Source organism: Littorina saxatilis, linkage group LG3, assembly GCF_037325665.1.
Source record: "Littorina saxatilis isolate snail1 linkage group LG3, US_GU_Lsax_2.0, whole genome shotgun sequence".
NCBI classification, from domain to species: Eukaryota; Metazoa; Mollusca; class Gastropoda; order Littorinimorpha; family Littorinidae; genus Littorina; species Littorina saxatilis.
Genome location: NC_090247.1, coordinates 65,686,811 through 65,713,495, shown reverse-complemented (window position 1 = coordinate 65,713,495; position 26,685 = coordinate 65,686,811). Strand labels below are relative to the sequence as shown.

The following is a 26,685-nucleotide window of genomic DNA, read 5'->3' as shown; positions in this document are numbered from 1 at the left end:
TACTGATGTTTGATGTGCGTTTCTGCTTGATTCTGTGCGCATACGTCTGTCTGTTTATCTGTATGTGTCTCTATCTATTTCTGTGTCTGTCTCTTTCCCTGTCCGTTTCTCTGTCTCTCTCTTTCTCTCTGTCTGCGAGGCTTTTTCCCTGTCTATTTCTCTGTCCCTGTCTATCTCTCTACAACCCAGAGACTAGGTTACAGATTAGTGTGTATTGGGCGTGATTTGTAAAAGGTATCCAAACATTTGTTCATGTTATCAATCAGTGATATCGTAGATATCACGACACTGAAATTGTTCTATCGTGCCCAAATCTCGTCCGACATCAAGGTTGATTATTAACACTGATTTACCTGTTCGGGTATTATCAACCAAAACGGAATATATAGAAACTGACAATTAGCCTGGAGGTTGCAGCCTACATTTTGTGAAGTCAATTCTTGAAACCGCAAAATAACTGTCAAAAAAATGCACATCGGTTTGAACTACTCTCTGATAAAAATAATGTGCACAAGCAAATCAGTGTTAATAATGGACAATACAACTATGTCACTTACCAAGGCAACGAAAAGATAGGAACAAGGTGTCAATTTTTTTTCTTTTCTTTTTCTCAGTGATAGTCAGCACAGAAATGTTAATAAACAGAATAATTTCACTACAAGGAAGGCACACGCACAAAAGATCTCTTGAAAGGAACAGAACTATTAACACGAAACCGTTTTTTGTGTGCCAAGCACAACATTGTGGTGCATTTATTCAAAAAAGGAAATCAAATTCTACTAAGTAATATATATGCACCTTTCACAATCTTCCATAACACAATTTATATCGCATAAAATTTGTTTACCAGCAAAATAGATGGTTTCAGCAGCAAATAGGAAGGAGTGAGCAGCGAATGTGAAGCAGCAAATTGGATGAATTCAACAGCAGAATAGATTAATTGAACAGCCAAGCAGATTTCTTAAACAGTAAAAATGGGGCAGAAATAGGTCGTCCCCTCTTTCGCTTCTCTCCCAGGGGACGGTCTTTGCCTGCGCTGGTGGTTCAGAAATGGACAGCCGGATTTCCATGCCAAGTGAGTGTTTACATATGTTGGACTTCATGTAGACAGGGCAATTGCAGTCAATTCTGTCGTCCTCCACGGTCAGACTCCAAACCGAGTTCCGGCTCTCCTTGTACTGGTCAAACGATTCCCAAGAGGCTCTCTGGAACTGGTCTGAAGCGACTCCGAGGCCACGAACACTTTCTGGTTCCTCTTGATGGACTTTGCGTTTGAAGATGCCCACTGATAGGCAGCCGTCCAGCCGGGCAAGGTTCTGTCTGGTTCTTGGGTCACTGGGATATGATCAGGCTGAGCGTTGTCTCTCTCTCTGGACCAGTTCAGGACAATGTCTCTTTTAACAAGGGTTAGGAATCTGGACAAGTCAAGCCTCTCACGAAATGTGTTCTGACGTTTGATGGTCTGGTTTATTGCCTCCAGTCCATTGTTTGTGAAAGGAATTCCCGGGGCGTAGCCTTCGTACCAGGTGTCATTGCGGTCGATTCATGACCCCTTGAAGTACTCCACGAAAGACAACAATCCGTGATCGTCGGAATCTTCGGAATCTTCGGAATCTTCCCAAAATATTTATCGCAGCTAATTTGCTGTTGAAACCCATCTTTTTTGCTGCTGGCCTATCTTTTTTGCTGCTGGTCCATCTAATTTGCTGGTCCATTAAATCCCTGCCAATTTATATTAAGGTTTCTAGTTGTCTGCACCCACACGTTATATTTTTATTCATCCCAAGGGGCCCACTTGGGGCATTTGGATGAGACATAGGATTAACATTTACAGCAATCACGAAAGGCATAGCAATTAATCAGCAAATCACCAACAATAAGTAGTAGAAGAAGAGGAACAAGAACGCTATGTACATGTATTTGACAAAACTCAAACCGACGTGCCACAATTTGATTTCATGCAGTCAAATGAAAGTAACATCAGCAGAAATGTAGGAACAGTTCGATTTCTGGAGAAAAAAACCCACCTACAAACGTCAAGAGCTACAGCTTGAAGTCCAACAAATAAGATTTTGATAAAAATAAAAATAAAAGAGATTGGAGGGATTCAAATGAACTGAACTAAGGGGGCTTAACAGATAACTATAACATATTAGGGACATGGATGTGATGATACGCTTAAGAACTGGCAAGAGTGAGGACACGGGGAGTATGACGGGAACGGTTAGAGAGATGATAAAAAGTTCATAAAAATATCATTTTCTGAATTCCATGCATTTTGTCCTGAGGGTGTGAGCCCTCGTGGCTCTAATGTGTAACATCAGTGTCTTTAAAAGCCACGTCAGTATCGGCCAAGGTACTTCATGTCAGTGATGGTGAAGGAACTGCTGAGAACGTTGCTCCCCGCCATGCGCTTCTGGTTGGGCTGTTGTCCTCCGACGAACACGTCCATCATTCCTGTGAAATAGATTGAACACAGAAAGAGATTTGAAATTAATTAAAGATTAAACAAGATTTACGACTCAGCATAAGTGGAAACATTATTAAAATATCTTACTTATATACTTGTTACTAAGCAAAAATGGCAAAATCAAAAGATCTTTTTGACTTTGGTAAACAGAACAGCAATTCAACTTGAAGTGATGTAAGTTATAACCTAGCATAAAAATGTCTCTCATCACCCTAAGAGCTATACAGTTCAGGTTGAGGGTTGTATTTATGTGACCACACACCAGGAATACCTCCAAATAAACGTTTGAGCGCCGAGTTACTGAAATTGAAATTAAAAATGAAAATGGCTGTGTGTTGAGTGCGAGTTCCAGACTGTAATTCTCATTGTGACGCCTTTTTGCGCCAGTCATCATTTTCGTCCTACCTTTCGCCCCTGAGTGAAACTTGTATTGTATGCGCAGTTGCTGGAAATACTGATTTGAAATTGAGCCGAGAGCTACAGAGCTGGACATCAAGAAGAAGAAGAAGAAGAAGAAGAAGAAGAAGAAGAAGAAGAAGAAGAAGAAGAAGAAGAAGAAGATGAAGATGAAGACGATGAAGAAGATAATGTATGTACTAACCTGGTTTGATAAACCAGCCGTCGTTGATCCACAGGCCCATGATCTTGGCCTCAACCTCCAGCTTTACTATCACTTGTTGACCTGCTTCTATCGTCACGCGGGTGAATCGGGCCAGTTGGATCTTGGGGGCCGGAAGTGACGTATCCCTCCACCCGATGTACACTTGCACAACCTGAACGTATAGAAAGTGTGGATCGGCATTTTTTTCTTCTCGGTTCAGCTTTACACCGCAGCAAGCCCCTGGCTAAACGTAACTCTATTTTAACTGAAAGCGTTCAAAATGTTCTTGCAATCTCCGCAGAATCATGTAATCACCGTCAGCTTTGGTCTTTACTGCGCGATAAGGAACAACTGAAAATTGTCTTTGCATACTATTGTTTGTGCTGTCAAGATGAGAATAATAAAGAGAGGAAAACACTTGCGTTATTTTCTAACTGCATAGGGCACGTGATATAAGCGTTCGCTTGAGTTCGTGTCCATAGTGTTTCCCGTTTTATAATGGTATCATACTTACTTGAATAAAACCGTGTTTAAACCAAGGAAACAAGGTATTTGATCTGTACTCTATGCACTTGGGTTTGCCGCTTAGGTGTCAAAAACTAGTTTACAATTTTAACATGATTTCCAGTCTGCAACCTTCGGGTATTATGCTTGCATACTGATTGCCATACTTAAAGACAAGTCGATCACGACTACTCTGGTGCAGCATAAGTATACCAAAACAAACTTTTTGAGGTTGTTATTACTGTTATTTTTACACATGTTTTCTTTTACATTGGAATAACAGCATTACCCCACACAAATCCAATCTGTACCTGGCATTTCACGTAAAATAACTCACACACAAACCCGTACCTCATCAGCGTCCACTTTACCGCTGTTTTTCAAGTGGAAGGACAGAGACAGACTTTCACCAGCAGTTATGGACTGGCTGTGCGTCAGATTAGAATACTCAAACGTGGTGTAGGACAGCCCGTAGCCAAACGGGTAGAGCGGCTCCCCCTCAAAGTAGCGGTACGTTCTGCGTTTCATCGAGTAGTCCACCATGGGCGGAAGCTGAAGATGAGCAGACAAAACAAAAGCTTTAAAAGAACTATACCTAAATTCATCGACATTTGATCGAATTTAAAGAGTTTGTATTCACATTCAAAGATTTGTGATGAATATTTCATTGGTGTTTATGCGACTACTCCGGGTGTGACCTGTGCAGGGACAATTACATTCATATTATTTCTATATACTAACAAGAGACTGCAGGACAAGAACAAGATAACAATGAAAATGAACTCAACAGAAATTTGGACAATAAAAAAAATAAAAATTAAAAAAACCTATTCGGTTTTTTATTGTCCATGTTTATTTGTGAATTTTCTTTATTGGTATCTTGTTCTTTCTATTGTCTAGCACACGCGCTATAATTCATTTCAAATGCATTGTAGAATCCAGCAGAGGCAAGGTACACAAGCCATCGTTCTTTAGAATGTGGATGTTTTAGAAAGCTATTTGTCCACAACCTCAATGTTCCATCTGTCAAATATCAAAATAAACTTGTAATTGTATTTGACTAAGATATTTCGCGAGTAACTCACGATTAAGCTGCATATATAGATATAAGCATAAACAAATGTTCTCAAAAAGCATAAAAACAAACAAACAAACAAAATAATGAGGACAAACAGACATTCAACGATACAAAACATGAACAACCTGTGACGCAAGCAAGGGCCATGTGAAGGGGAGTCTCCCAGAAGGCACCGCGCCGGGGACGTCATTCAACAGCACGTGACGTATTGCCTCGGCCGCGGCCTGAGCAGGAAAGAAGCATTCCAAGATGGCGACCACCGATGGTTCCTGATGAGCGAAGGTGATGTTCAGAGGGCCAGCGTTGAACAACAACAGGTAGGTGGGTTTGCCTCCAGCTGTGAACAAAAGTGAACGACTAAACTTACGAAATTGTGACAATAATGAAAAGCAAACTTGCAAGCACGCATGCATACAAGTACTAACGAGCGCAACCAGACACAAGCTCAAATATATCACACCATTAACAACAGACGGCAGGGCTCCCCTCGGACACCCCTCCTAGTGCGTCCCGGGACCCCCACTTTCAATTTTTAGAGGGTCCATGGACCCCCACTGCAGAATTGTAGCCGGGTCCTAAGGGTCCAAAAGCCGAAAGGTCCCAGTGTACTTATAAAACATTAATGGTATCTACGGTAAACGCACAATAAAGAAAATTTGGTGCGTCCCAGGACCCGCTCTTTTAAAGTCTAGTGCGTCCCGGGAACCCCTCCATAATTTCTAGTACGTGTTTTTGGCTTCTAGTGCGTTTAGGACGCAGGGACGCGCACTATGGGGAGCCAACAGACGTGTTGCCGTCAAATCCACATGCACCAAAATATGAAGAAACGGTATTCTGGCTAAGTTTACTCAATCAATCAATCAATCAATGAGTCTTATATCGCGCATATTCCGTGGGTACAGTTCTAGGCGCTCTGCAGTGATGCCGTGTGAGATGAAATTTTATACGGCCAGTAGATTGCAGCCATTTCGGCGCATATTTACCTTTCACGGCCTATTATTCCAAGTCACACGGGTATAGGTAGACAATTATTAACTGTGCCTAAGCAATTTTGCCAGGAAAGACCCTTTTGTCAATCGTGGGATCTTTAACGTGCACACCCAATGTAGTGTACACGGGGGGAGGTTCGGACACCGAAGAGAGTCTGCACACAAAGTTGACTCTGTGAAATAAATTTCCGCCGAACCTGGGATCGAACTCACGCTGACAGCGGCCAACTGAATACAAATCCAGCGCGCTACCAACTGAGCTATATCCCCGCCTCGATACATGCTTTAATTCTCGGGATTGCATGTTTCACAACAATTGCTTCCTGTTTGACTAACTGTTTACTTTCGTCAAATAAAATACTTTTTTCGCGAAAGCATGTTCTTCCTCTAAAACAACATCTCAAATCTCATAGAAATCCATTTTCTCTACTAAGCCTCACTTCTGTGTTACAAAATATTTCTTTCTTTCTTTCTTTATTTGGTGTTTAACGTCGTTTTCAACCACGGAGGTTATATCGCGACGGGGTTACAAAATATAACCAAGAGGATATTCCTTCATATCACACAGTTCTCTTATTTGCAACTCTAACGTTTGAATGACTGAAATATAGATTGGAAAGAAAACATACTGATAAAAAGACAGCGACTCTTTGCTGAGTGTACGTAGGTATTGTGGAGCCCAAGCAAACAACATCGATTCTGAGATAATCATGGAGCAATAAATTCAAAGGCCTATAATTAATGGAGGGGATCACCAACATGCCAGACATATTATCAGATCAATGATTAATTTAATTAAATATTCTCACAGTGGGCAAGAACATCCTGCAGAAGTTGTTTCTGATGACCAGGTAAATCCATGTCAGGACGGTCGAAGAATTCCGCTTCGTAGATTATACCTGGAAAAAAATGCAATTAAACTTTAGAACAACGTCATTGCCAAAACTAAATCAAGACATTTTTTTTTAAAGGCAAAGAATTAAAGTGATCCCGACCTGTACGATCTGCATGATTTTTATCATCTTCTTCTTCTTCTTCTTCTTCTTCTTCTTCTTCTTCTTCTTCTTCTTCTTCTTCTTCAGGGTTCCAGAATTTTCTGGTTACGTGTGAGCTCGTTTGCCCATTTGGGTTCCCCGAACTATACTCTGAGAGCATAGTCAGCTTCACTCCGCTTTCGTTGAGTAGGCATGCTGGATATTTTCGTGTTTCCATAACCCACCGAACTCCGACATGGATTACAGGATCTTTTCCGTGCGCACTTGGTCTTAATCTTGTGCTTGCGTGTACACACGAAGGGGGTTAAGTCACTAGCAGGTCTGCACATAAGTTGACCTGGGAGATCGGAAAAATCTCCACTCTTAACCCACCAGGCGGCAGCACCGGGATTCGAACTCACGACCTCCCGATTAGGAGGCCGACGTCTTACCACCACGCCACTGCGCCCGTCTGCTACATCTTTCGAAAACATCTACATTTCTCTGTGCTTAATCTAAGTCCCTCCAGGCACACGTGCTTGTTGCCAGGTTAGGAATGACATCGAACACATAAATACATAACTTATATTCGTGCACATTACGAAGTGAAAGGTTTTTTTTAATGTGGGAAAAACACAACCGGCGTTTTGGGTGATTGAATGTTTTGTTAAGTTCGAGTCGTCGTATATAGGTCTGTTTATTATTTAGTTAAACGGGCCATTTTTCATGTAACCGGCTGCAGTTGTTAACTTACGCTGGTTTACTTGTCTGTTGCATATTCTCTTTTTGTGTTCAAAGCTTTTCATATAGGGGTTTTGGTCTTTGGTTAGTAAATCATCCATCCACTTTTCTTTGACTCACTATCCAAAAATCGCCGTTCTTTCTCGCAAAAAAAGAATAAAAAGAAATTACAACCCATGTCAGTAAGTACTTGTTATTCCAAGTACCGGTAGTTGCAAAGATGACCAAAAAACGAAACATCCTAGAAACTAACCTGTCCCCAGAATGACGAAGTTAGCATCCGTGTTGGTCACTGCCTTAATGACAGACTCAGAGTCGTACGTTGCGCATTTTTTGTTGACCTCATCGCAACCTTCAGCAAACTGGACCTTCGATGCCAGAGGGGTCAGCGCTTGCAAGACCGTGGATTTGTCCTCTTCGGGAATGACGGGGCTGTAGTCGCCGAATATTTTGGTTGTGTTTGCGAAAGGACCAACCACCTGGAACGGTACATCATGTGATATGTTTTAGAGTTTTTGTTTAATGCAATTCTTAATTCTTAGTACATGTGATGTATTTTATGTCTGTAACCGCCCGACACTGCATGGCAATTTTCCTTGTTTTTTTTTAGAAGGACAGTAACATTTTGAGTGCTTGCGTGTACACACAAAGGGGGATAAGTCACTAGAACGTCTGCACATAAGTTTGACCTGGGAGATCGGTAAATCTCTGCCCTTAACCCACCCGGCGCGACCGGAATTTGAACGCTCACCCAACCGCATAGGAGACCGGCGTCTTATCCACAAGGCCATTGCGCCGTCAAGGGGTCACTAAATCTTCGTCAAAGCTACATAATGCTTCCTTTTCTTAAAACATACTGACCCCGATTGTGCCGAAACCTGTGACAGGGAGCCCCCCGTCGTTCTTGAGCAAGACGAAGGATTTCATGGCTGCCTCCACAGCCAGGGCCTTGTGTGCAGGAGTTTCCACGACTGCTGAGGTCAGTTTGCTGTATGGGTTCATTTCTGGTGGGTCAAACTCGCCCAGCCTCATTCTGGTGTAGAACAGCGGTCGGACACGTTCCCGTAGTGTGGCTTCTGTCACCCTGCCCTGCTTTACGGCTTCGACTGTTGATTCAGTGGTCAAAAAATATAATACGTGATACATTTGAGTGAGGTAGAATAGTTGGTTAAAATATGGCATGATCAAAGATGGTTCGATCTGAATTAAAATAGATAGAGGCTTGAACACGTTATATTTCAAAATGCTGCATCTGAATATTCTGTAATAATATAAGACAAGACAGAAACGTGTGTGTATAAATGAATAAATAAAATGTCATTTACAGAAACACAAGTGATTCACTGAACGCAGCAGGACGCTACTGATATTTAAGAAAAGCAATAGTAAAACGTAGAAATTAAAAAAAATAGTTCTGTATTATATCCTGCTTCGACGATTACCCACATTTCTAGCAGGCACATGCAAAAGATACACTACTGTAATTGCTTACTTACCCAGAGAGAAGTACACAGGATGTGGCAACACATTCAAGTCTCCAGCGATTTCAAGGTCGCAGCCGGCGTTGGCGCAGGCAACCGCGGTGTCGAGGGAGTTGTTGAAGTATTTATGGTAGACGATGATGTTCTCGACAGCTGCCTGATCGCTGGTGAAGTACCCTCTGAAGCCCCATTCGTTTCGGGCAATGTCCGTCAGCAGTTTCTTGTTTGCACAGGCTGGCACACCGTTGATTCTGTCAAAGAAAGGTTCAGTGTATTGATATGTGTTTGGTATTGCGTTTTTTAAATATTTTTTTTATATATATATATATATATATATATGACTAAGTGCCAAAAGGTGCGCACGAAAAGCGGACAAAGGGGCTAAAAAATAAAAGTTGACAAACACGACTGATATTGTGATTTTTGTTAAGACAACAGATGCTGGAACCCAATTACGAAAAGAAAAGATAAATTTACCCAAATGATTTTACAAATAACGATAATTTTGTTCGTTATATCATTCAAAACGGCACTGAGTCATAGCATTAAGGTTATCTCGCACGTTTTTAAAGCTAGGGCTTTGAAACTTGGCACACAACCAAAGTATAATGACCTCCAGGTATGGTGCACATCACATTAAACAACATTGAATTTCAAGGTCACAGCGAGGTTAAATTTCCTTTGCAAACTGGAAAATTGTCGTTGTCACGTCTTACATGTTTTAATACTAGATCAGTTAGACTTTACATACTTCACATACTTTCAGCATTTTTATAAAACCTCATTAAAAGTGACCTGCTTGTTAATCTTTGTCAAAGTTCAAGGTCACAGCGGGGTCACATCTGGTCCAAATGTGGAATATTTTCAATTTATTCAGCGCGTTTATAGCACGAGCTTTGAAAATACACACAGTTCTAGTGTATAATGTTCACACACGATTAAAGTCTGGTTGAAAAAGTCAAGGTCACAGCAGGGTCGCGTTGAGGTCAAACATATACATTTTTCAATGAGGTTTTCTCATATGTTTTTGAAGCTAGGGCCTTGAAACTTGGCACACTACGCAAGTTAAATTAAACCTCATCAAATTCCAAGGTCACAGTAAGGTTAAAGATCCTTTAAGGATATTTTCTAAAAAAGGTGACCGCCTGGTTAATGTTTGTCAAATTTCAAGGTCACAGCAGTGCCATCTGGCTTAAACTTTGAAAAATTGTCAATTTCTTCAACTAGTTTTATAGTGTTTGAAGTCATTCACACATGATGAAAGTCTGGTTGATAAAATCAAACGTCAAGGTCGCAGCGGGGTCGCATTGAAGTCAGACACATACAATTGTCATTTTCACGAACGCCTTTTAAGCAACACCTTTGAAACTTCACACATTCCAAAGTTTTGATGTTGTTTGGTTATAATCAAAGTGTGGTCAATTTCCATGATTGAGAGCATTCAGAGGGGTCAAGTTGAGGTCACACAAAAGAGATTAAATTGTCGACACAACAGGTGAGACTGGCTACCACTGTTTATTTTAATACACTTTTATGCAAATTTTAAATTGTGTTCAACCATATACACCAAACTCACCCAAACTCCTGAAACATCCAAGAAAAGGAAAAATGTGTCCAAGCAAGGAAAAACGCCATTTCTTCAAAGGCTGGAATAACTACAGAGGCAGCCGCGTCATTACACACAATGCAATTACGTCATACATCATACATTTCTATGAGTCATGTTGAATGGAATGGTGGCATGTGCCTCTATTCTAGCTAACAACAAAGCTGAAAAAATGAATATTATCTGTTTGTTTTGTTTGTTTTACCCGTACGAGACCTTTCTGTGACCTTGACATGTGACAAGGATCTACCTTAACTTCTTTAAGTCGGAGTTGAGAGTTGTGTGATGTTTGAAGGCTCTCCCTTTAAAAAAAACTGAGATAATGATGCATTTTCGTGTTTTTGATTTGCCCATGTGACCTTGAGATTCGACAAAGGTCAACAAGACTTTAACCGTGTATGGAGGCTATTAAGCCCAAAAATGTGAACTTTCAAGGTTCTTGCTTTGAAAAACTCTGAGAAAAAGGTTATGTTTTTTTTTTTACCCACACGAGACCCTGCTATGACCTTCACATTTCTCAAGGATCAACCTTGAATTCTCCATGTTGAACAATCATTAAGCAAAAGCGTTGTTTGAAGTTTGAAGGTTCTAGCTTCAAAAATCTCTGAAAAAATATGTTTCATCCGTTTTCTGAACCACATGTGACCCAGCCGTGACCTTGAAATCTGACAAGGGTCAACAAGACTTTTACCATGCATGGGGGCGATTAAACCCCAAATGTGTGTGAAGTTTCAAGGTTTCAACTTAAAAAACGTCTGAGAAAAATATACATTTTCCTTTTTGGACAATGTGTTGCACGCAAGACAACACGACAAACGCTCGTGTTATCATTCTTTTACTTTAAGGTCGACTTGCGTGCCCGCTCTTTCGCTAATCTCAATTAAAATTCATCTTAGAAGTTCGGTTTTATTACGCTTTTAATTAAGAAGATTAAACTAAGACAACAAATAGTTAGTTTTACCCATTAAACTCGATAAGGTAGTGACATTTTATGTTGAACGCAAGAAGGTGTCGCACGCAAGATCTGAAAAGATGTTGACGACATAATTTCAACACTTGATAGCGCAATCGTGGTTCGTGATTTCTTCACAAATTTTGAACACAGAATGTGTCACGTGGTTCCGTAAATGAAGTAGATCTTTGTACATGTAAATTTTGTTTTTAAAAGAAAATAACCGTTAATTACCGAACATTTTGTCGCACGCAAGATATGACGAAATTTTCAAATCGTTTTCAAAAATGCTGTTCAAAAGTTCTGCAGTCTTTGCTGGATTACTTGAAAGACAGCAGTTTGATACACCGTTATCGCTTGACGTGTCGACATCAATTCCAGAGTTTTTGAAAAAGAAATTTAGTAAATATCTGCGATTGAAAAATGTATGCCGTGATGACGAATCATCTTGCGTGCGACACCTTAAAATTCGGTTATCGAAAAAAAAAAATTCTCTCGAGATTTAGATTTGACGTTTGGTCTCGTCTGTAAAGCGATGTTTCAGGCATTCAATCAAACTAAATGCAATTCATTTGTGCTTCTTGTTATTTTTCTGTGGCATATTCAAAACACGAGGTATCACGATGTCCTTTTTCAGATGGCCGGTTTTGGCGTTATTTTTGACTTTAAACAAAGATAACTTCAAAACCGTTCAAGTCAGACACACGAAATTATGTCCACTATCTCTTCGCACATTCATCCACACACACACCAATTTTCAGCAGACACACGTTTTTAGAAACATTTTTATTGTAAAACAAAGTCGTCTTCTGTTCTGTGAGCACCTTTTGGCACTTAGTCATATATATATAGGTATAAAAGGAGACTGAGATATATAGCAGTGTTGTTCGTTGCCCCCGAATGCCAGGAAAAAGGTAAACAATTCTAAAAACGCAATAACATTGCAGCTGTAACAGTAAAGCAAACACACATAATTCACGGTATGGTTCTGCAACATGCTTGTACATAATATGTGCATTCAAACACCCGGATGTACCTGTTGTAGCTACACATGAGACCAAGTGTGCCAGCATCCACGCATGTCTTGAATGCCGGCAGGTGGGTCATTCTCCAGTCTTCCTCCGATACCTGCAAGGATACAAGACCCACACATGTGACAGTAAAGCCGCAATATGCACACATTCGCACGGAATAAAACGTTATCTTGAGATATTCACAGTCATTCAAACTTCTTCTTCTAAGTACCTGGGCTGAAACTCGTCATTTTATGCACGATTGGGTTTGTATACATGCATGACCGTCTTTGCCCCGTCATTAACGCAGCCATATTTTGGGGGGATGTATGCGAGGTGTTGTCGTCTTTCTAGAACCCATTACACTTTGAAATGAATTACAGGATCGTTTGCATGCATACTTGGTCTTGTGCTTGCGTGTACACACGAATGTGGAAAAGGCACAAACAGTTCTGCATATTAGATGATCTAGGGATCGAACAAATCTCAACTCTTAACCAAAAAGGCACGGCCGGGATTCGAACAGAACCTTCCGCGTGAGAGGCCGGCGACTCATCCACCAGACTATTGGCCGTCATTTGTTATTCGATTGTCCCCATGTCTATCAAAAAGATCCTAATTTGAAACTGCAAAGTGTTAAGTCTGTAGACATTCGAATAGAATATACTATTACCCAAAGTCATATGCATGAATGCTTTCAAGTGATTGAAATGTACAAGTTAATAAGACAGTAATTAAGCCGACCATAATAAACATAGCAATAACCACTCCCGCTTCACACACAGTGTGCTGAACTATCTGTATGTTTTTACATTTTATCTGCCACATTTTGTAATGGAGTTTTCCTCTTCTCCTTTTAAGTTACCGGTAATAACCACTTTCGGGTCGATAGATAAAGATTATATGATCCGAAAAGTAAAACACCAGTGCATAAGCCCTTCGTGATGGCTGTAATTCAGATTGCACAACAACAACAACATGCTTACGATTGCATTGAAACTGAATCGAGAGACCGGGATGTCCTCAGGGCCGCCATGAACATTCATGTGTTTACAACAACCGCTGGCACGAACGTAGCGAAGATGTGTTCCTTGAAGACCTTTGATGTAGGCCGTACCCAACGATCCGGACAAGTACGGGTCCTCTCCGTAAGTTTCCTGAGGAAAATGAAAGATTGTTAAAAACAATCCGATTTTCCCAAGAAACATACAAATAAGGCGACGGATGCATGAAAGTTGACAACAAATTAAAGGGAACATTGGGCATGGGTTTCCTGAAGAGAATCAGCAAAACCAAACTAAATAAATTGAAATAAAGGCACACAAAAAAGAAGAAAAAGCCAAACGACAAAATCATCAGCCCTGACCTGGTTCCTTCCCCATCTGGCGTCCCTCATGATGTTGATGAGGGGAGAGAAGCAGGAGGCGCTGGTATGCCAGACGAAGTTCTTCTCCTTCACGAAGTCGTTGTGCTTGCCTCGGACCTCCACACTGATTGCTTCAGCCACGCGGTATATCAAATCGTAACTGAAAAAAAATACTTAATCGATTAATGAAATTCTCGCTCGCCTTTACTGCGGATCTTTTGTATCGTTATTTTCTTCTGCTTTATGTGAAGCATGTTCGTGATGTTGCGTTGCAATTTATTACGCACCCTTTCAATAGTTTGAAAATGGAGACGGCCAACAGAAATCCTTGTTACTTGAGACATTGATAATAAAAGGAAAGGAAATACCTTTCAATTCGTGCCTACGTTAAACTACGAATACACATTCTTCATGGCTGTTGAACTTCCTTTTACTTTACATATTTGCTTCCACTTTATAAATTAGTATTCATCATGATGAGAAAAAAACCCGATTACATCAGGAGTCAGACACACGCCACACTCTTAACACAACATAGAACCTTCACAAAGATGCTTTTGAATTGCATGTTGTTATTCAGATGGTTTATTCTTACTCGAAGGTGGCAGCAAGTCCCAAAGCTTGAGGAAAGGCAGTAGCGAATCCCGGTGCAGTGGCGTCCCCTCTCAGACACTCGGACCCCCACTGGTAGGCTCCAATACCCAGTCTGGGGATTGCCGGGGCCGGTCCATCTGTTCGAGCAAAATAGGATACCTTAAAAAAATACAAAAATTGTTTTGTTTACAAAATATCTAATTTTACACAGGTCCAGAGTTTCCACTGGCTGCTTGCAGTCGAGGTCGACAATCGAGGTATGTGTCAAATGTCATATTCTTGCCCAAAATACAGAAAACATGTATGTATCGAAGGATTTAGTTAGATAGAGTTCATGTTATTGTTTTACGATTAAAACGCACACAAACACAAACTATTTTTGTAGTATCGGCCAGCCGCTTAAATATGAGTCGACCTCTGACGTCTAATGGCCCAAAGAAGGACAAGCCAATGTTCAAAGGATTCATTATTGCTGTCGTAGTGGCTTTCGTCAACGCATTGGTAATATTTGAACTTAAAATCTCCCTCGCCTACCGTGCGACAGAATAGCTCAGTTGGTAAAGCGTCCGATCGCTTTTCCTAACATTGATGGTCACGGGTTCGATCCTCTTCGATGGCAATCATTTTCTTCGTTCCGAACGTTTTGGATCAAAATAATCAAACATTTGCATAACTATTGAGTACTTCCAGGGGACAATTTCCCCAGATTTACCTATTCTATTTTTTGTTTAGTAACATAGGCTTTTGTGAAAATGTACTACGCGACTATATACATGTAATGATGAGATCAAGAAAATGTACAAAACACAAATACGAACGGTACGGGGAAACTCGGAAACCGAAAAATTGCTCGACTCGAGAACCCGGGCACGTGTAAGGTATGTTTGCAGTTCAAGTTTGAATTTTCACACCTATGTATTGTGTGCCTGGTAGGTAAGGTGGTAGTATGTTTGCCTCCAGTGTTGGCGGTTTTGAGTTCGAGTCCCGTAAACGGCAAGCAATTTGGACAACTTTTTTTTTCTCTATTTTTTTAACTTTTTCCTTCTTTTCTGAACTCTGAACTTGTATTTCATTCTTTTTGATTTATTCCAAAGGTTTGAAGTCGTGTATTGGAAATCGAATATAGTGCGTAAGTGCCCTTGAACAGCTTTCCCAGAATCCCGTATTCTATTTTTAGTTCGGGATCCCCCCAATAAAAGGTCAACGAGCATATGTATCACCGCGTGTCGACTGATAGTAATGATAGTAGAGCACTTCTTAAATAATGGACTTCTGGTGTGCGTCATATGCCAGTGCTCTCTCTCTCTCTCTCTCTCTCTCTCTCTCTCTCTCTCTCTCTCCAGTTACCTGCCCCTGGCAACCAGCGAGCAACATCAACTTCGAGCTCCCAAAACTTCATCATTTTTACGTGTGTGTGGAACGCCAACATCGTCTAAAATGTGTGTACCAGTGGCTTTAGAGTATGTGCTTCGAACCCTGACAGAAAAATGCCATCTTTCCACCTGGGACATACATAGCATCACACTGAACCCCATCAAGGTACTGTGCAAGAAAATGACATTACCACAAATGGCACGACCCAAGAATCCCGCGACATAGGCCTTTTCCAAAGCCCACCCCCACCATCCCTTTCGCAAATGCCCTCACCGGGATGCTTCGATTCACCGGAGAAGGTGGAAAGGCAGGAGCAGAAAATAAAGGGCCAAAGTGACGCTGAATGTACTGAAAGTTTACATGAGCATTTGAACGAAACGGAAAACGAGAACTTTGACGAGTTTTGTGATGCTTTTGACGCCCCTGATTCAGACAATGACAGTGTGCGTCAGTTCTGGGATGATCAGGTTGCCGGGCTAGAGTTCTACTTGACAACATTCCCAGCCGAAGTTAGGAACGCTGTCATTTCGTCTGAAACTCTCCATGTTGTGAGAAACATTGTGGTTGACCAGAGATACAGAAAGAATTCACTACATGCTGTAACTGACTCGGCAGTGTTCGAGTACAACATGACTGTGTGACAAACGGATTTGCACATAAGTGTATATTGGAGTTATGTGACGCAGGTGTACAAAATTTCATGGGCCACGAACTTTGAGTAGGCACCGTACGGTGAAATAATGTCACTGGTGCAGTGCAGTACTGTCACGTGTGAGATGTAACCAATCAAAGAAGAGTATTGACTGAGGTGGCGTTGTATAGACATTATACGGACAGAGCTTTACAGACCACTGAAGGGAGAAGAAGTGTCTCCTGTTGGGTAAAGTTTCTCACCGGGCGCTGGGAGGTCGGTTAGACTCGTGCCGCGGTATTGAATCGTTGGATTCAACTGCTGTGTTTACAGGTATTTATTGAATTGATATTTTGCTCGGAGATATTATTTTGCTCGAAAATATTGACTTGAGAAATGACCGGGAGAGTCATGTATGAATTGGCTGAAAAGCGTGCGCGGTTGTCAGCCATTGTTGAAAAGGGAATGTTTACATGTTTTTCGGAAATGAAGTCGCTTATGAGTAAGCGGGTGTATATACTGTAACCGCATAAGTTAGTTGACGGTAGTGATAAAGAATGTCAGAAAAGTTTATTCAGGTATGGAGACTTATGGTAGTTTAAACTTGTGTATTTTAGCATCCCGGGCCGAGGGGGTCGCGGAAGTGGGGAGGCGAGACGGGAGGTTCCACCCTTACGTCCCGAGCCGTGAACTGCGGGAGCGCAGGAGGGAGTCAGCGTGAAGCGCTGTAGAACGGGGACCCCGTCCCATTCCACCACGCGAAGACAGTTTGCGTGGGTGGGGTGGATCAGTACGTACCACTGAATGTGTGAGTACGACTGGGAAAAGTAACCAGCGAGATAGCTGTGCGGAGATACGTTCCCCAAGTAAACGAACACGAGACGTAGAGCGTTCGTGGTTTGTTGATCTGTGTGTAACAGAAGTGAATATTGACAGAAGTATTGCTTGAGACAATGACTTCGTGTGTAGTGAGACAGACAGACTCTCACGGAACAAAGCTTGAAGTGTTCTACGTGTGTGCACGTGAATTATAGACTGCATGAGAAAGTAACATGTGTGTATTTCTGTGCAGCTAGTTTTCTGCAGGTTCTTGTAGTCACGAAGAGTACGCTGCAGCTGCTTTTTCACAAAGCAATAATCGTAGAGGTGGTCCGCAGTCACGGAGGTTTGGTTCTAGTTTTGCTGGTCGTGGACAAGGTAACTGGAGCTATGGCAGAGGTACGTCTGATGCACAGGCACAGTCACAAAGTGATACATACTATCCTCGTGGAGATAGACGCAGTCGTAATGGTGGTCGTAGAGGCGGTTCATTCCGACAAAGTGGAGATGATTGTTGGTCGTGTGGAAAAAAAGGTCATTGGCGTCGACATTGTCCTTTGCGGACAGATCATGTTTTTGGGGGCCATGACCAGAAGAGGATGCAGGAAGTGTCGGGAAATTCAGCTGTTGCGAAAGTCGTTTCACCAATTACGCAGGAAGTTGGGTGTTTGAAGTTAGAACATGGTAATGTCAACGGGAGTGAGTGTACAGTACTCCGTGACACGGGTTCTACGATTTCTGGAGTGCGTAGGAGATTGGTGTCAAAAGACCAGTTGGTCAGTAGAAAGGTCACCTGTAAGACATTTGGTGGGGAGGTCCTTACTTATCCTCAGGCGAAAGTTAAAGTTGAGACACCTTATGTGTCGGGAGATATGGTTTGTTGCGTCCTGAATGATCCTGTCGCTGATTTGATAATAGGCAACATTCCGGGGATTTCAGGAAGTGCAGACTGTTTTCCTGATGTTGAGGGGGTTACGGCTATTGCAAATCGTGCGCAGGAAAAGAGAAGAAACCCTCCTGATAGACCTTTGGTTCGGACTCCAGATCAGAAGGTTGCGTGTTCGCATCAGGACTTGGCAGTTGTACGAGAACAACTCATTCAGTTGCAAGCAGATATGAACAGATTGAAGTCCAGGTTAATTGAGACTACTGCTGCTGTAAGCCATGGTGGCACACGCAGAAAGAGGTCAAGAAAATGGTTTGCATGATTTTGACTACTTGCTGGTTTTGCATCAGGAACATGAGTAATCGTACTATGTTGGAAGAGTCTTGGACTCATAAGAAAACTGATGGTGTTAAAGAAAGACTTTTCATGTTTGGGCTAGAAAGCAACATGACTGGAAATTGTGAGTTAAATGAAAACTCAGTGGAATCTTCCTAGATAAGGAAGAAGTACTTTATCAGACATAAAGTAGTGTTGTTACACATATGGGATCAGTAGATCAGAAAGTTTGTTTCTTATGTTAGCTACGACAGTTTGTTCCGTAGTGGATTGCGATATTGAAATTGTATGGCAGTGAAGTAGTTACCCTCTTTTACATGTTATCCTAAAGAAAAAATAACCTCGGTCGGTCATTTTTTTTCCGGGAGGAGGGGGTAATGTGACAAACGGATTTGCACATAAGTGTATATTGGAGTTATGTGACGCAGGTGTACAAAATTTCATGGGCCACGAACTTTGAGTAGGCACCGTACGGTGAAATAATGTCACTGGTGCAGTGCAGTACTGTCACGTGTGAGATGTAACCAATCAAAGAAGAGTATTGACTGAGGTGGCGTTGTATAGACATTATACGGACAGAGCTTTACAGACCACTGAAGGGAGAAGAAGTGTCTCCTGTTGGGTAAAGTTTCTCACCGGGCGCTGGGAGGTCGGTTAGACTCGTGCCGCGGTATTGAATCGTTGGATTCAACTGCTGTGTTTACAGGTATTTATTGAATTGATATTTTGCTCGGAGATATTATTTTGCTCGAAAATATTGACTTGAGAAATGACCGGGAGAGTCATGTATGAATTGGCTGAAAAGCGTGCGCGGTTGTCAGCCATTGTTGAAAAGGGAATGTTTACATGTTTTTCGGAAATGAAGTCGCTTATGAGTAAGCGGGTGTATATACTGTAACCGCATAAGTTAGTTGACGGTAGTGATAAAGAATGTCAGAAAAGTTTATTCAGGTATGGAGACTTATGGTAGTTTAAACTTGTGTATTTTAGCATCCCGGGCCGAGGGGGTCGCGGAAGTGGGGAGGCGAGACGGGAGGTTCCACCCTTACGTCCCGAGCCGTGAACTGCGGGAGCGCAGGAGGGAGTCAGCGTGAAGCGCTGTAGAACGGGGACCCCGTCCCATTCCACCACGCGAAGACAGTTTGCGTGGGTGGGGTGGATCAGTACGTACCACTGAATGTGTGAGTACGACTGGGAAAAGTAACCAGCGAGATAGCTGTGCGGAGATACGTTCCCCAAGTAAACGAACACGAGACGTAGAGCGTGCGTGGTTTGTTGATCTGTGTGTAACAGAAGTGAATATTGACAGAAGTATTGCTTGAGACAATGACTTCGTGTGTAGTGAGACAGACAGACTCTCACGGAACAAAGCTTGAAGTGTTCTACGTGTGTGCACGTGAATTATAGACTGCATGAGAAAGTAACATGTGTGTATTTCTGTGCAGCTAGTTTTCTGTAGGTTAACAGAAATAGAACTTCCATGTTGAGTGAGAGTGATTTGTAGAATGAATGGGAAATAATATGTTTATGTTGTATTGATTATTTCAATAGAGGTGCAGGGGCAAAGGGCTATAACTGTGTTCTTGTCTTTGTGCCTGGTTGGAGTGTTGTGTGTATGTGTGAAGGATAGATAGTAAACAGAGAGAAGCACGCACAATTTCTGATAGGAGTAAATATACATACATACAGACATACACACGTAAATTCCAGCCGTAACAGACTGAAGGGCAGGTGAAAGACTGGTGCCCCTTTGGACTGAAGGGCGAAAACCCGTTGGCCGTATACGACGGCGTAAGAAGGTGGCCAAAAGCCGATCACCTGAGGTATGCCCAACATATCGATAGAATGAAGGATCATATTTGTGCCTGTTGTCAAGTAATCAAACAAGTAGGCCAGAGTGACAACCCTGACGCTGTCGCCCGTGACTCCTGACCGGGAATGCAGGGATAGTAGGGAGATTTAAAAAACGAAACGTCGGGACGTTTCGTTTTGAAGTTGTGGTAAACGTCATTTCGGGGGTCTCTCGCTGGAAAGGTGAAGGTCAACTGAAACGGAACGTGGAACGTCAAAACGCAGTCACGTTTTCCACCCCCAAAAAACGAACAATATTTCGTCAACTTTTGTGAGTATTTTTGCACACTAACAGTTTTATTTGTTGGCCATTTTATGCATTGCTAGATTCATCAACCCTTTCACAGTCTTTCAGCGCTGAGAATGTGTTCATTGGAGGTAGACAACTGTTGTGAACTGAAATATTTTGAAGGGTGCTGATCCTGGTACATTTATCCAACTTCATGGTGAGAAAGCAAATGGCAAAGCAGGAGTAGGTCATCGCATCGAATTTTTATTCTGGCTTCGTATGAGATTTTGTATAAACAAAGTCTGTGTGATTTATTTGGACTGAAAATAATCAAAGTATGCCCGATTCTGGACCACCTCCTAGGGTTTTTTTTTCCATTCTGATCGAGGACAGACGTGACAAGTACAAAACAACCCCTCGTTGGGGAAAGGCTTCTAAATCGGCACAGGCGTGTGCACAGGGCCGTTTTCTGAGAATGGGGAATACTCAGGGTATAATTGCCTACATGGTTCGGTAGAGCTCTTTCCCATAGGCTGTTACCAGTTGTAAAAATTGAGATGCGTGAAATGGATTAAAAAAAATAATGAGTTCGAATGAGTAAATCTTGGAATTCAACATGAATGATCTAATTTTTGTGAAATACAATTGATGATGAGCAGGTGCATGAATTGAAAAATGTGAAGCTCTTGTGTGTGCAATGCGAGTATGTCAATCCTTTATTGACTCGTGGAGTTGAAATCATGCCATGCCCAGTCAGCGGATCATATCCTGCCATGCCCGGCCTTTCATTTGCGCATGACTCGCCTTTTATTTGCGTATGCCCGCCGTTTTCTGACCCCCCTTTTTATGTTGATGATTTATCGCCCTTCCTTCATTCCGAAACGAAACGTGAATACATCTAAATCTTGTCTGCGGCCTATGCCGTCTCGTTTCACGTTCCCTTTCGCGGGGTGACTCATTCACCAAACGAAACGAGCTGCAAAACGAAACGTGCTGTCTTTTAAATCTCCCTAGTGCCGCATTGCACTTGCCGCTGACTTCAGAACGCACGTGGAAGACGTGTTATGTACAAACTCTGTGACTTGATGGGCATACAGACACTAAGACTGTTTACCAAATCGCATTCGATTCGCGCGTGATAACAACGGCGGAAATACAAACTGTAAACAGACCAAGTGTTGGACTGAAGAAATAACATGGTTATCCATGATATTATCCAATGTACATATCGCGATCGTTTCGTTCCCCCCCCCCCCAAATCTGTGTACGGGCCAATGGCTTCACAGTAAACCATTCTTACAGTTCCATCCTCATCATCCTCATCATCCTCATCATCCTCATCATCATCATCATCATCATCATCATCTCTTTCTCTCTCTCTCTTCTCTCTCTTTCTCTTCTCTCTCTCTCTTTCTCTCTATCTCTCTCTCTCTTTCTCTCTCTCTCTCTATATATATATATATATATCTTTCTTTCTCTCACCTGGTCCGCCTAAAGCCATTTGCATCTGCATCTCCTCCACAGTCAGTCTATTGACGATGTCCTCCACCCTTGCGTCCCAGGAAAGGGACACGTTACGGTACGGGTAGTCATCGGCAGGTGCGCTGGCAACTTCTTGGAATAACACAGCTCCCCAAACAGCGAAGACAGCAATCACTAGCATGGCTGACTTTCGCTCCATGTTGCTGAGTTGTAGCTGCACTGTCTGACAAGTGAAGCCGGTTTGCAAAGTGTAATAAATACGAAAGCAAAAACCTGCTGATTCAACAATCCAAGTCAATGTTCTATCTTTCGTTGATTTTTGTTTTTCACAGTCGGAAAGTTGGAAAGTGTGCTAGTAGGTTGACGTAACGACCTTGATCTACTTTGGTTTAGTCTAGATCATCATCCTACTGTTTAATTTTGCTTTGCAGGTCAGACCATGTTTGCTCGTGCATTCAAACCTGCGGCTATCTGTGCTTATCAGTTGTGAACAAGAACACTGCAGCCTCAGCTCAAAGGGACGCTTTAATAAATTATTCCAAATCCGTTTTCAATAGACGGTGATAGGAATACCTTGAGTACACTTTTTTTGTTTGGTGTGGGGGGTGGGGGGAGGGGGGAGTTTATTTATCAAGCTAGAGTAGAGTACAGTAGGTATGTACTTAAGCTCGTACTTCTGGCATGTATCTGCATATAAATCTGTGATGGACAAATATTTACCAAAAAAGGTGCGTATCTCAAAAAGTGGTATCAACCCCCCCATTTCGCTTTCAACCTTTGTGAACTCAAAGACAATGTCGCAGTAAGTAGGCTACTGCACAAAGGCAAGCTTACCTATCAACGAACTGTACACATAATCTTGAACCGTCAGATAACAGGAGCCCTTATAATGGTTTATTCCCCCCTCTGCTTCTTTACCTCTGTAAACTTGTAGAGCTAGTTATTTTTCGATAAACACCCAGCAAACAAACAAATAACGACCCAGCAACAGCCTGAATCCTCGATAGCGCAATGGGTTGAGAAGCTGTTCTGCGTCGGTACTACTTTTGCGACTGAAAAGTTCCGAACGCTCTAATGTACGAAGTATACATCTCTGGAGCAAACAATACAAACATACCGCATTTAAATTAACAACTACAGGCTTGAACACATGAATCTCCATATTAAATCCATGAGTTTGGTTGTTTTCTGAATCTAGATCTGCTGTGCACAAACCGTTCATCACAAGCAAATTCTCAAGGCAAGTAACTCCCATACTTTGTCTAGCGACAAGAGTAGTTCCCCTTTCAAATTTCTTTTCACTCAGTTTCTTCGACAACAGACTGCAATCCGACGGTCAGTTTTCAACAATATTTCATTTAATAAACAGATCACACGCAACCAAATGCACACACCTCATCAATTTAAACAACATAAAGCGGTTTCATACACTATTTTCCCCAGAAAACTGAACTTCATACAGTTTTTAACGTTGGAACACGGGTGCAAAAGTTCGTCTGCTAGTCCCATTTGACGAAAGAACATTATCCTAAGCGATACCAAAACATATACAGAACACACAATATCTGCCTTTGCTGCCACAGCAGAATAACAGCATATCTGTGTACTTGATTTTTAGTCCAAAATAGGAAAACTGACAAGAAGTGTTAACAGAATGGAATGATTTGCACGGAACTATACAACCGCGCATTAATCGATCGCCTGCGCAGGTTGACTGGTTGAGTGAATAGGATTCAATCAAACTTTCGCAAAAAAACTCCTCTTTTCTTTGAATAACTGAAGAAAGGAAGAATAAAGAGGTTACACACCTCGTCTCAGTGATTATAAAAAATAATGGTCTCAGTTCGCGGTCATGAAAAAGCTCGCTAAAGCTCGCATTTTTCATGATCCGCTAACTTCGACCATTATTTTTAATAATCACTGAGACTCGGCATGTAACCTCTACATACTTAACAAACACAGGGTTAACATTCTTACGGACAGGTTTGAACCAGTGACAGTAAGATAAGGCTCACAAGGCTATTTGTGACTAAGATCTACATGTTGTGGCGTGCATCTTCATCGGGTGATATATGCTTTAAACTTATCAACATCGTCCTTTGTTGAGTGTCGTGCTCCTACTCGGCGATTTGAGCAGGGTTAAAACCTGGATACATGCGCTATATAAATATTATGCATTATTATTATTATTATTACTCATGATGATGTTCCGATTGTTGTTCGCTCTCTGCATCTATGCCCACAATGCACCTTTTTGCTTCTTAAACCCCACCACTGAGGTCATGTTTTTTATGCAGTCAGTCCTTTCAATTTGTGTTTGGTTTTAGTTTCTTAATATATGTTATCTATGCATTCATGGGCGCATACGTCTAACACTGACAGCTGACGTGACACATTTGTATTAAACAGGCCATTTCTATTGTTTGAGTCCATACTTTCAAAACTTTTCCTTTATTTGTATCACTCACGTAAGGCTAACAAATAAAACAATTTACAACTACAACCACTCTGGTTTACGTCTACGATACAATTTATTTTTTGCAGAATAGTTTTGTTTGTTTTTGGGAAAGGAGGGATATTGAATTTACATTCAAACGGGCAGTCAGTCGATCAGTCAGTCACCCAGACAGTCAGACAGACAGATGGACAGACATACAGATAGACAGCCAGACATATCTATAAACCCCGAAATGCTTCATGGATATTGTTAGACATAATTATATTCAATATGGAAGCTTGTTAGTCTTTTACACACAACACAACCACAGGAATATCACTGAAGAAATTCGAAGACCACATCTGAACTTGGTGCACTTGAACACTCATGTTTAAGTTCTTTAAACGTATTTTTATGTTTCATCTTGTCGTCAATGTCGTCCCAAATACTGTGACCGAGTGATGGTGAAGAAACCACTCAGCACGTTGCTGGGTACGGTTTGTTTCTGGTGTGGCTGCTGTCCTCCACACAATGTGTCCATTGTCTCTGTGGCGCACGTAACGTGACGCTAAAAGGCACAGGCCTTCTATTGAAAACTGTTCGGCCCACCATCTCGATCTTCTCGTGCTTTTAAATGAGATAATTCCATCGTTCTACTTGGTCACATACCGAACCTGAACCGTCTGAATTTTGTAAAAGGCCACTTGTTAATACGGAAGCAAAAATCTGATGATTCGAAACTACAATATTGTAATTTTGACTTAACTAACTATTAACGGGCCTAAACACGCCAATATATAATTTCACATCTTTTTTGAGAGGCAATGGTAGGGATACCTTGATTTGTGCCCCTTATTTTATGCTCCACAAATACAGTTTGTGGCCCACAAAACCAAAATGTGTCCCATAAAAATAAGCCCAAAAAGTTGTGAGGCACATCTGCAGTTTGTGGGCCACAAATTTGTGCCCTTATTTTGTTGGATTAATGACAACGAATGCCAAGGATAATCGTGTAGGTGAGTAGAGGACATTTTCGTCAAATGTTGTGGCGTTTTGCTAATAGCTTTAGACAATTTCATTTAACTAATAGATAATCGTCGGAGAGAAAAACACGTCTTAAATTTTGCTTATTCAGAGGAAACAAACGACAAGCCGTCTTAGGAATGATGTGTTTTGTTGAGACGGGTATGTTATTCATATGCTATATATGTGTTGTGTATTCTTTGTTAATTTCTTTTATCTATTTTCTGTAACTTGTTTGACATACTAACCGGAATCTCATTTTAGTGAATCTCATTTCAGTTTTGCTGTTATCTAAATGTGTGTGTGTGTGTGTGTGTACTGTATGTGTGTGTGTGTGTGTTGTGTATTCTTTGTTAATTTCTTTTATCTATTTTCTGTAAATTGTTTGACATACTAACCGGAATCTCATTTTAGTGAATCTCATTTCAGTTTTGCTGTTATCTAAATGTGTGTGTGTGTGTGTGTGTGTGTGTGTGTGTGTGTGTGTGTGTGTGTGTATGTGTGTGTGTGTAAATGTTTGTGTAAGTGTGAGCGCGTATAAGCGTACACAGACAGACGGCAGACAGACAGACAGACAGACACACATACACACAAACAAACACATTTATATCGCACTCTTTTTCTTTGGTGCACACCTGGTTTGACAAAAGTAGGTGAAGAAGAAGAATAAACACACAAGTTTATTTGACAAAACTTAAAGGCGGCCATATACGTAGCGTTCATTAATTAATTCATATTGTTTACATGTGCCAATGATGTTATAAAACTGTACCTAAGGGGATATAATAACGATTGGCTGTAGCTTTCGAACACAGAAAAAATTATTTCAGTATTGCAAAGTGGTGTTGATAGTGTCAAATGTAAACAGAACAGTCTCAAAGTGAAAGTGGATGTTTTCCGGAAATTGCGAAGTTAACAAGAATACAGAAAAGCGCGCTTTCCTGCTTAGCACAATACGCTACCGCGCTAATCTGGCGTGTCAATATCACTACGTTTTGCACGTGGAAGGTGAGCGATTTCCTTCACGCGGGGATTGACGAAGCTGTACTGTCTGTGTTGACGGTCTAAAAATAGCCCAAGTCCTGGAGAACTGTTGCTAAACATAGCAATAAAGAATTAATTATTTCTCGTAATTGGTAAGGACTTCAAACCTAAAACTTTGCAGGAAGCTTAATTTATACATCCCCGCAACGATGGGAAAAGCCCTGGAAGTAATTAAACTAATTAAATAGGACTATATGTCAGCCT

General features: G+C 41.5%; 1 protein-coding gene across 1 annotated transcript; it reads right to left on the bottom strand.

Annotated features, from left to right (window-relative positions):
* Positions 1 to 1,732: 1,732 nt before the first annotated feature.
* Positions 1,733 to 22,224, bottom strand: LOC138962966 (uncharacterized). Its single transcript, XM_070334932.1, has 13 exons — positions 21,978 to 22,224; positions 14,371 to 14,506; positions 13,776 to 13,935; positions 13,396 to 13,566; positions 12,433 to 12,524; positions 8,854 to 9,089; positions 8,219 to 8,463; positions 7,611 to 7,836; positions 6,452 to 6,541; positions 4,779 to 4,990; positions 3,927 to 4,127; positions 3,072 to 3,243; positions 1,733 to 2,457 (listed from the first exon to the last, which is right to left on the bottom strand). The coding sequence occupies exons 1-13, from the start codon at positions 22,174 to 22,176 to the stop codon at positions 2,342 to 2,344; spliced, it is 2,256 nt and encodes a 751-aa protein (XP_070191033.1). The 5' UTR covers positions 22,177 to 22,224; the 3' UTR covers positions 1,733 to 2,341.
* Between the last annotated feature and the right edge of the window lie 4,461 nt (positions 22,225 to 26,685).

Bases quoted from the DNA above. Each gene is read 5' to 3' on its own strand.
- LOC138962966 (XM_070334932.1), bottom strand. From the start codon at position 22,176: ATGGAGCGAAAGTCAGCCATGCTAGTGATTGCTGTCTTCGCTGTTTGG. The intron at 13,936-14,370 runs GTAAGAATAAAC...ATTTTTTTTCAG, and splicing joins GGACTTGCTGCCACCTTCGA to TTACGATTTGATATACCGCG. The intron at 3,244-3,926 runs GTACGGGTTTGT...CTATACGTTCAG, and splicing joins GTAAAGTGGACGCTGATGAG to GTTGTGCAAGTGTACATCGG.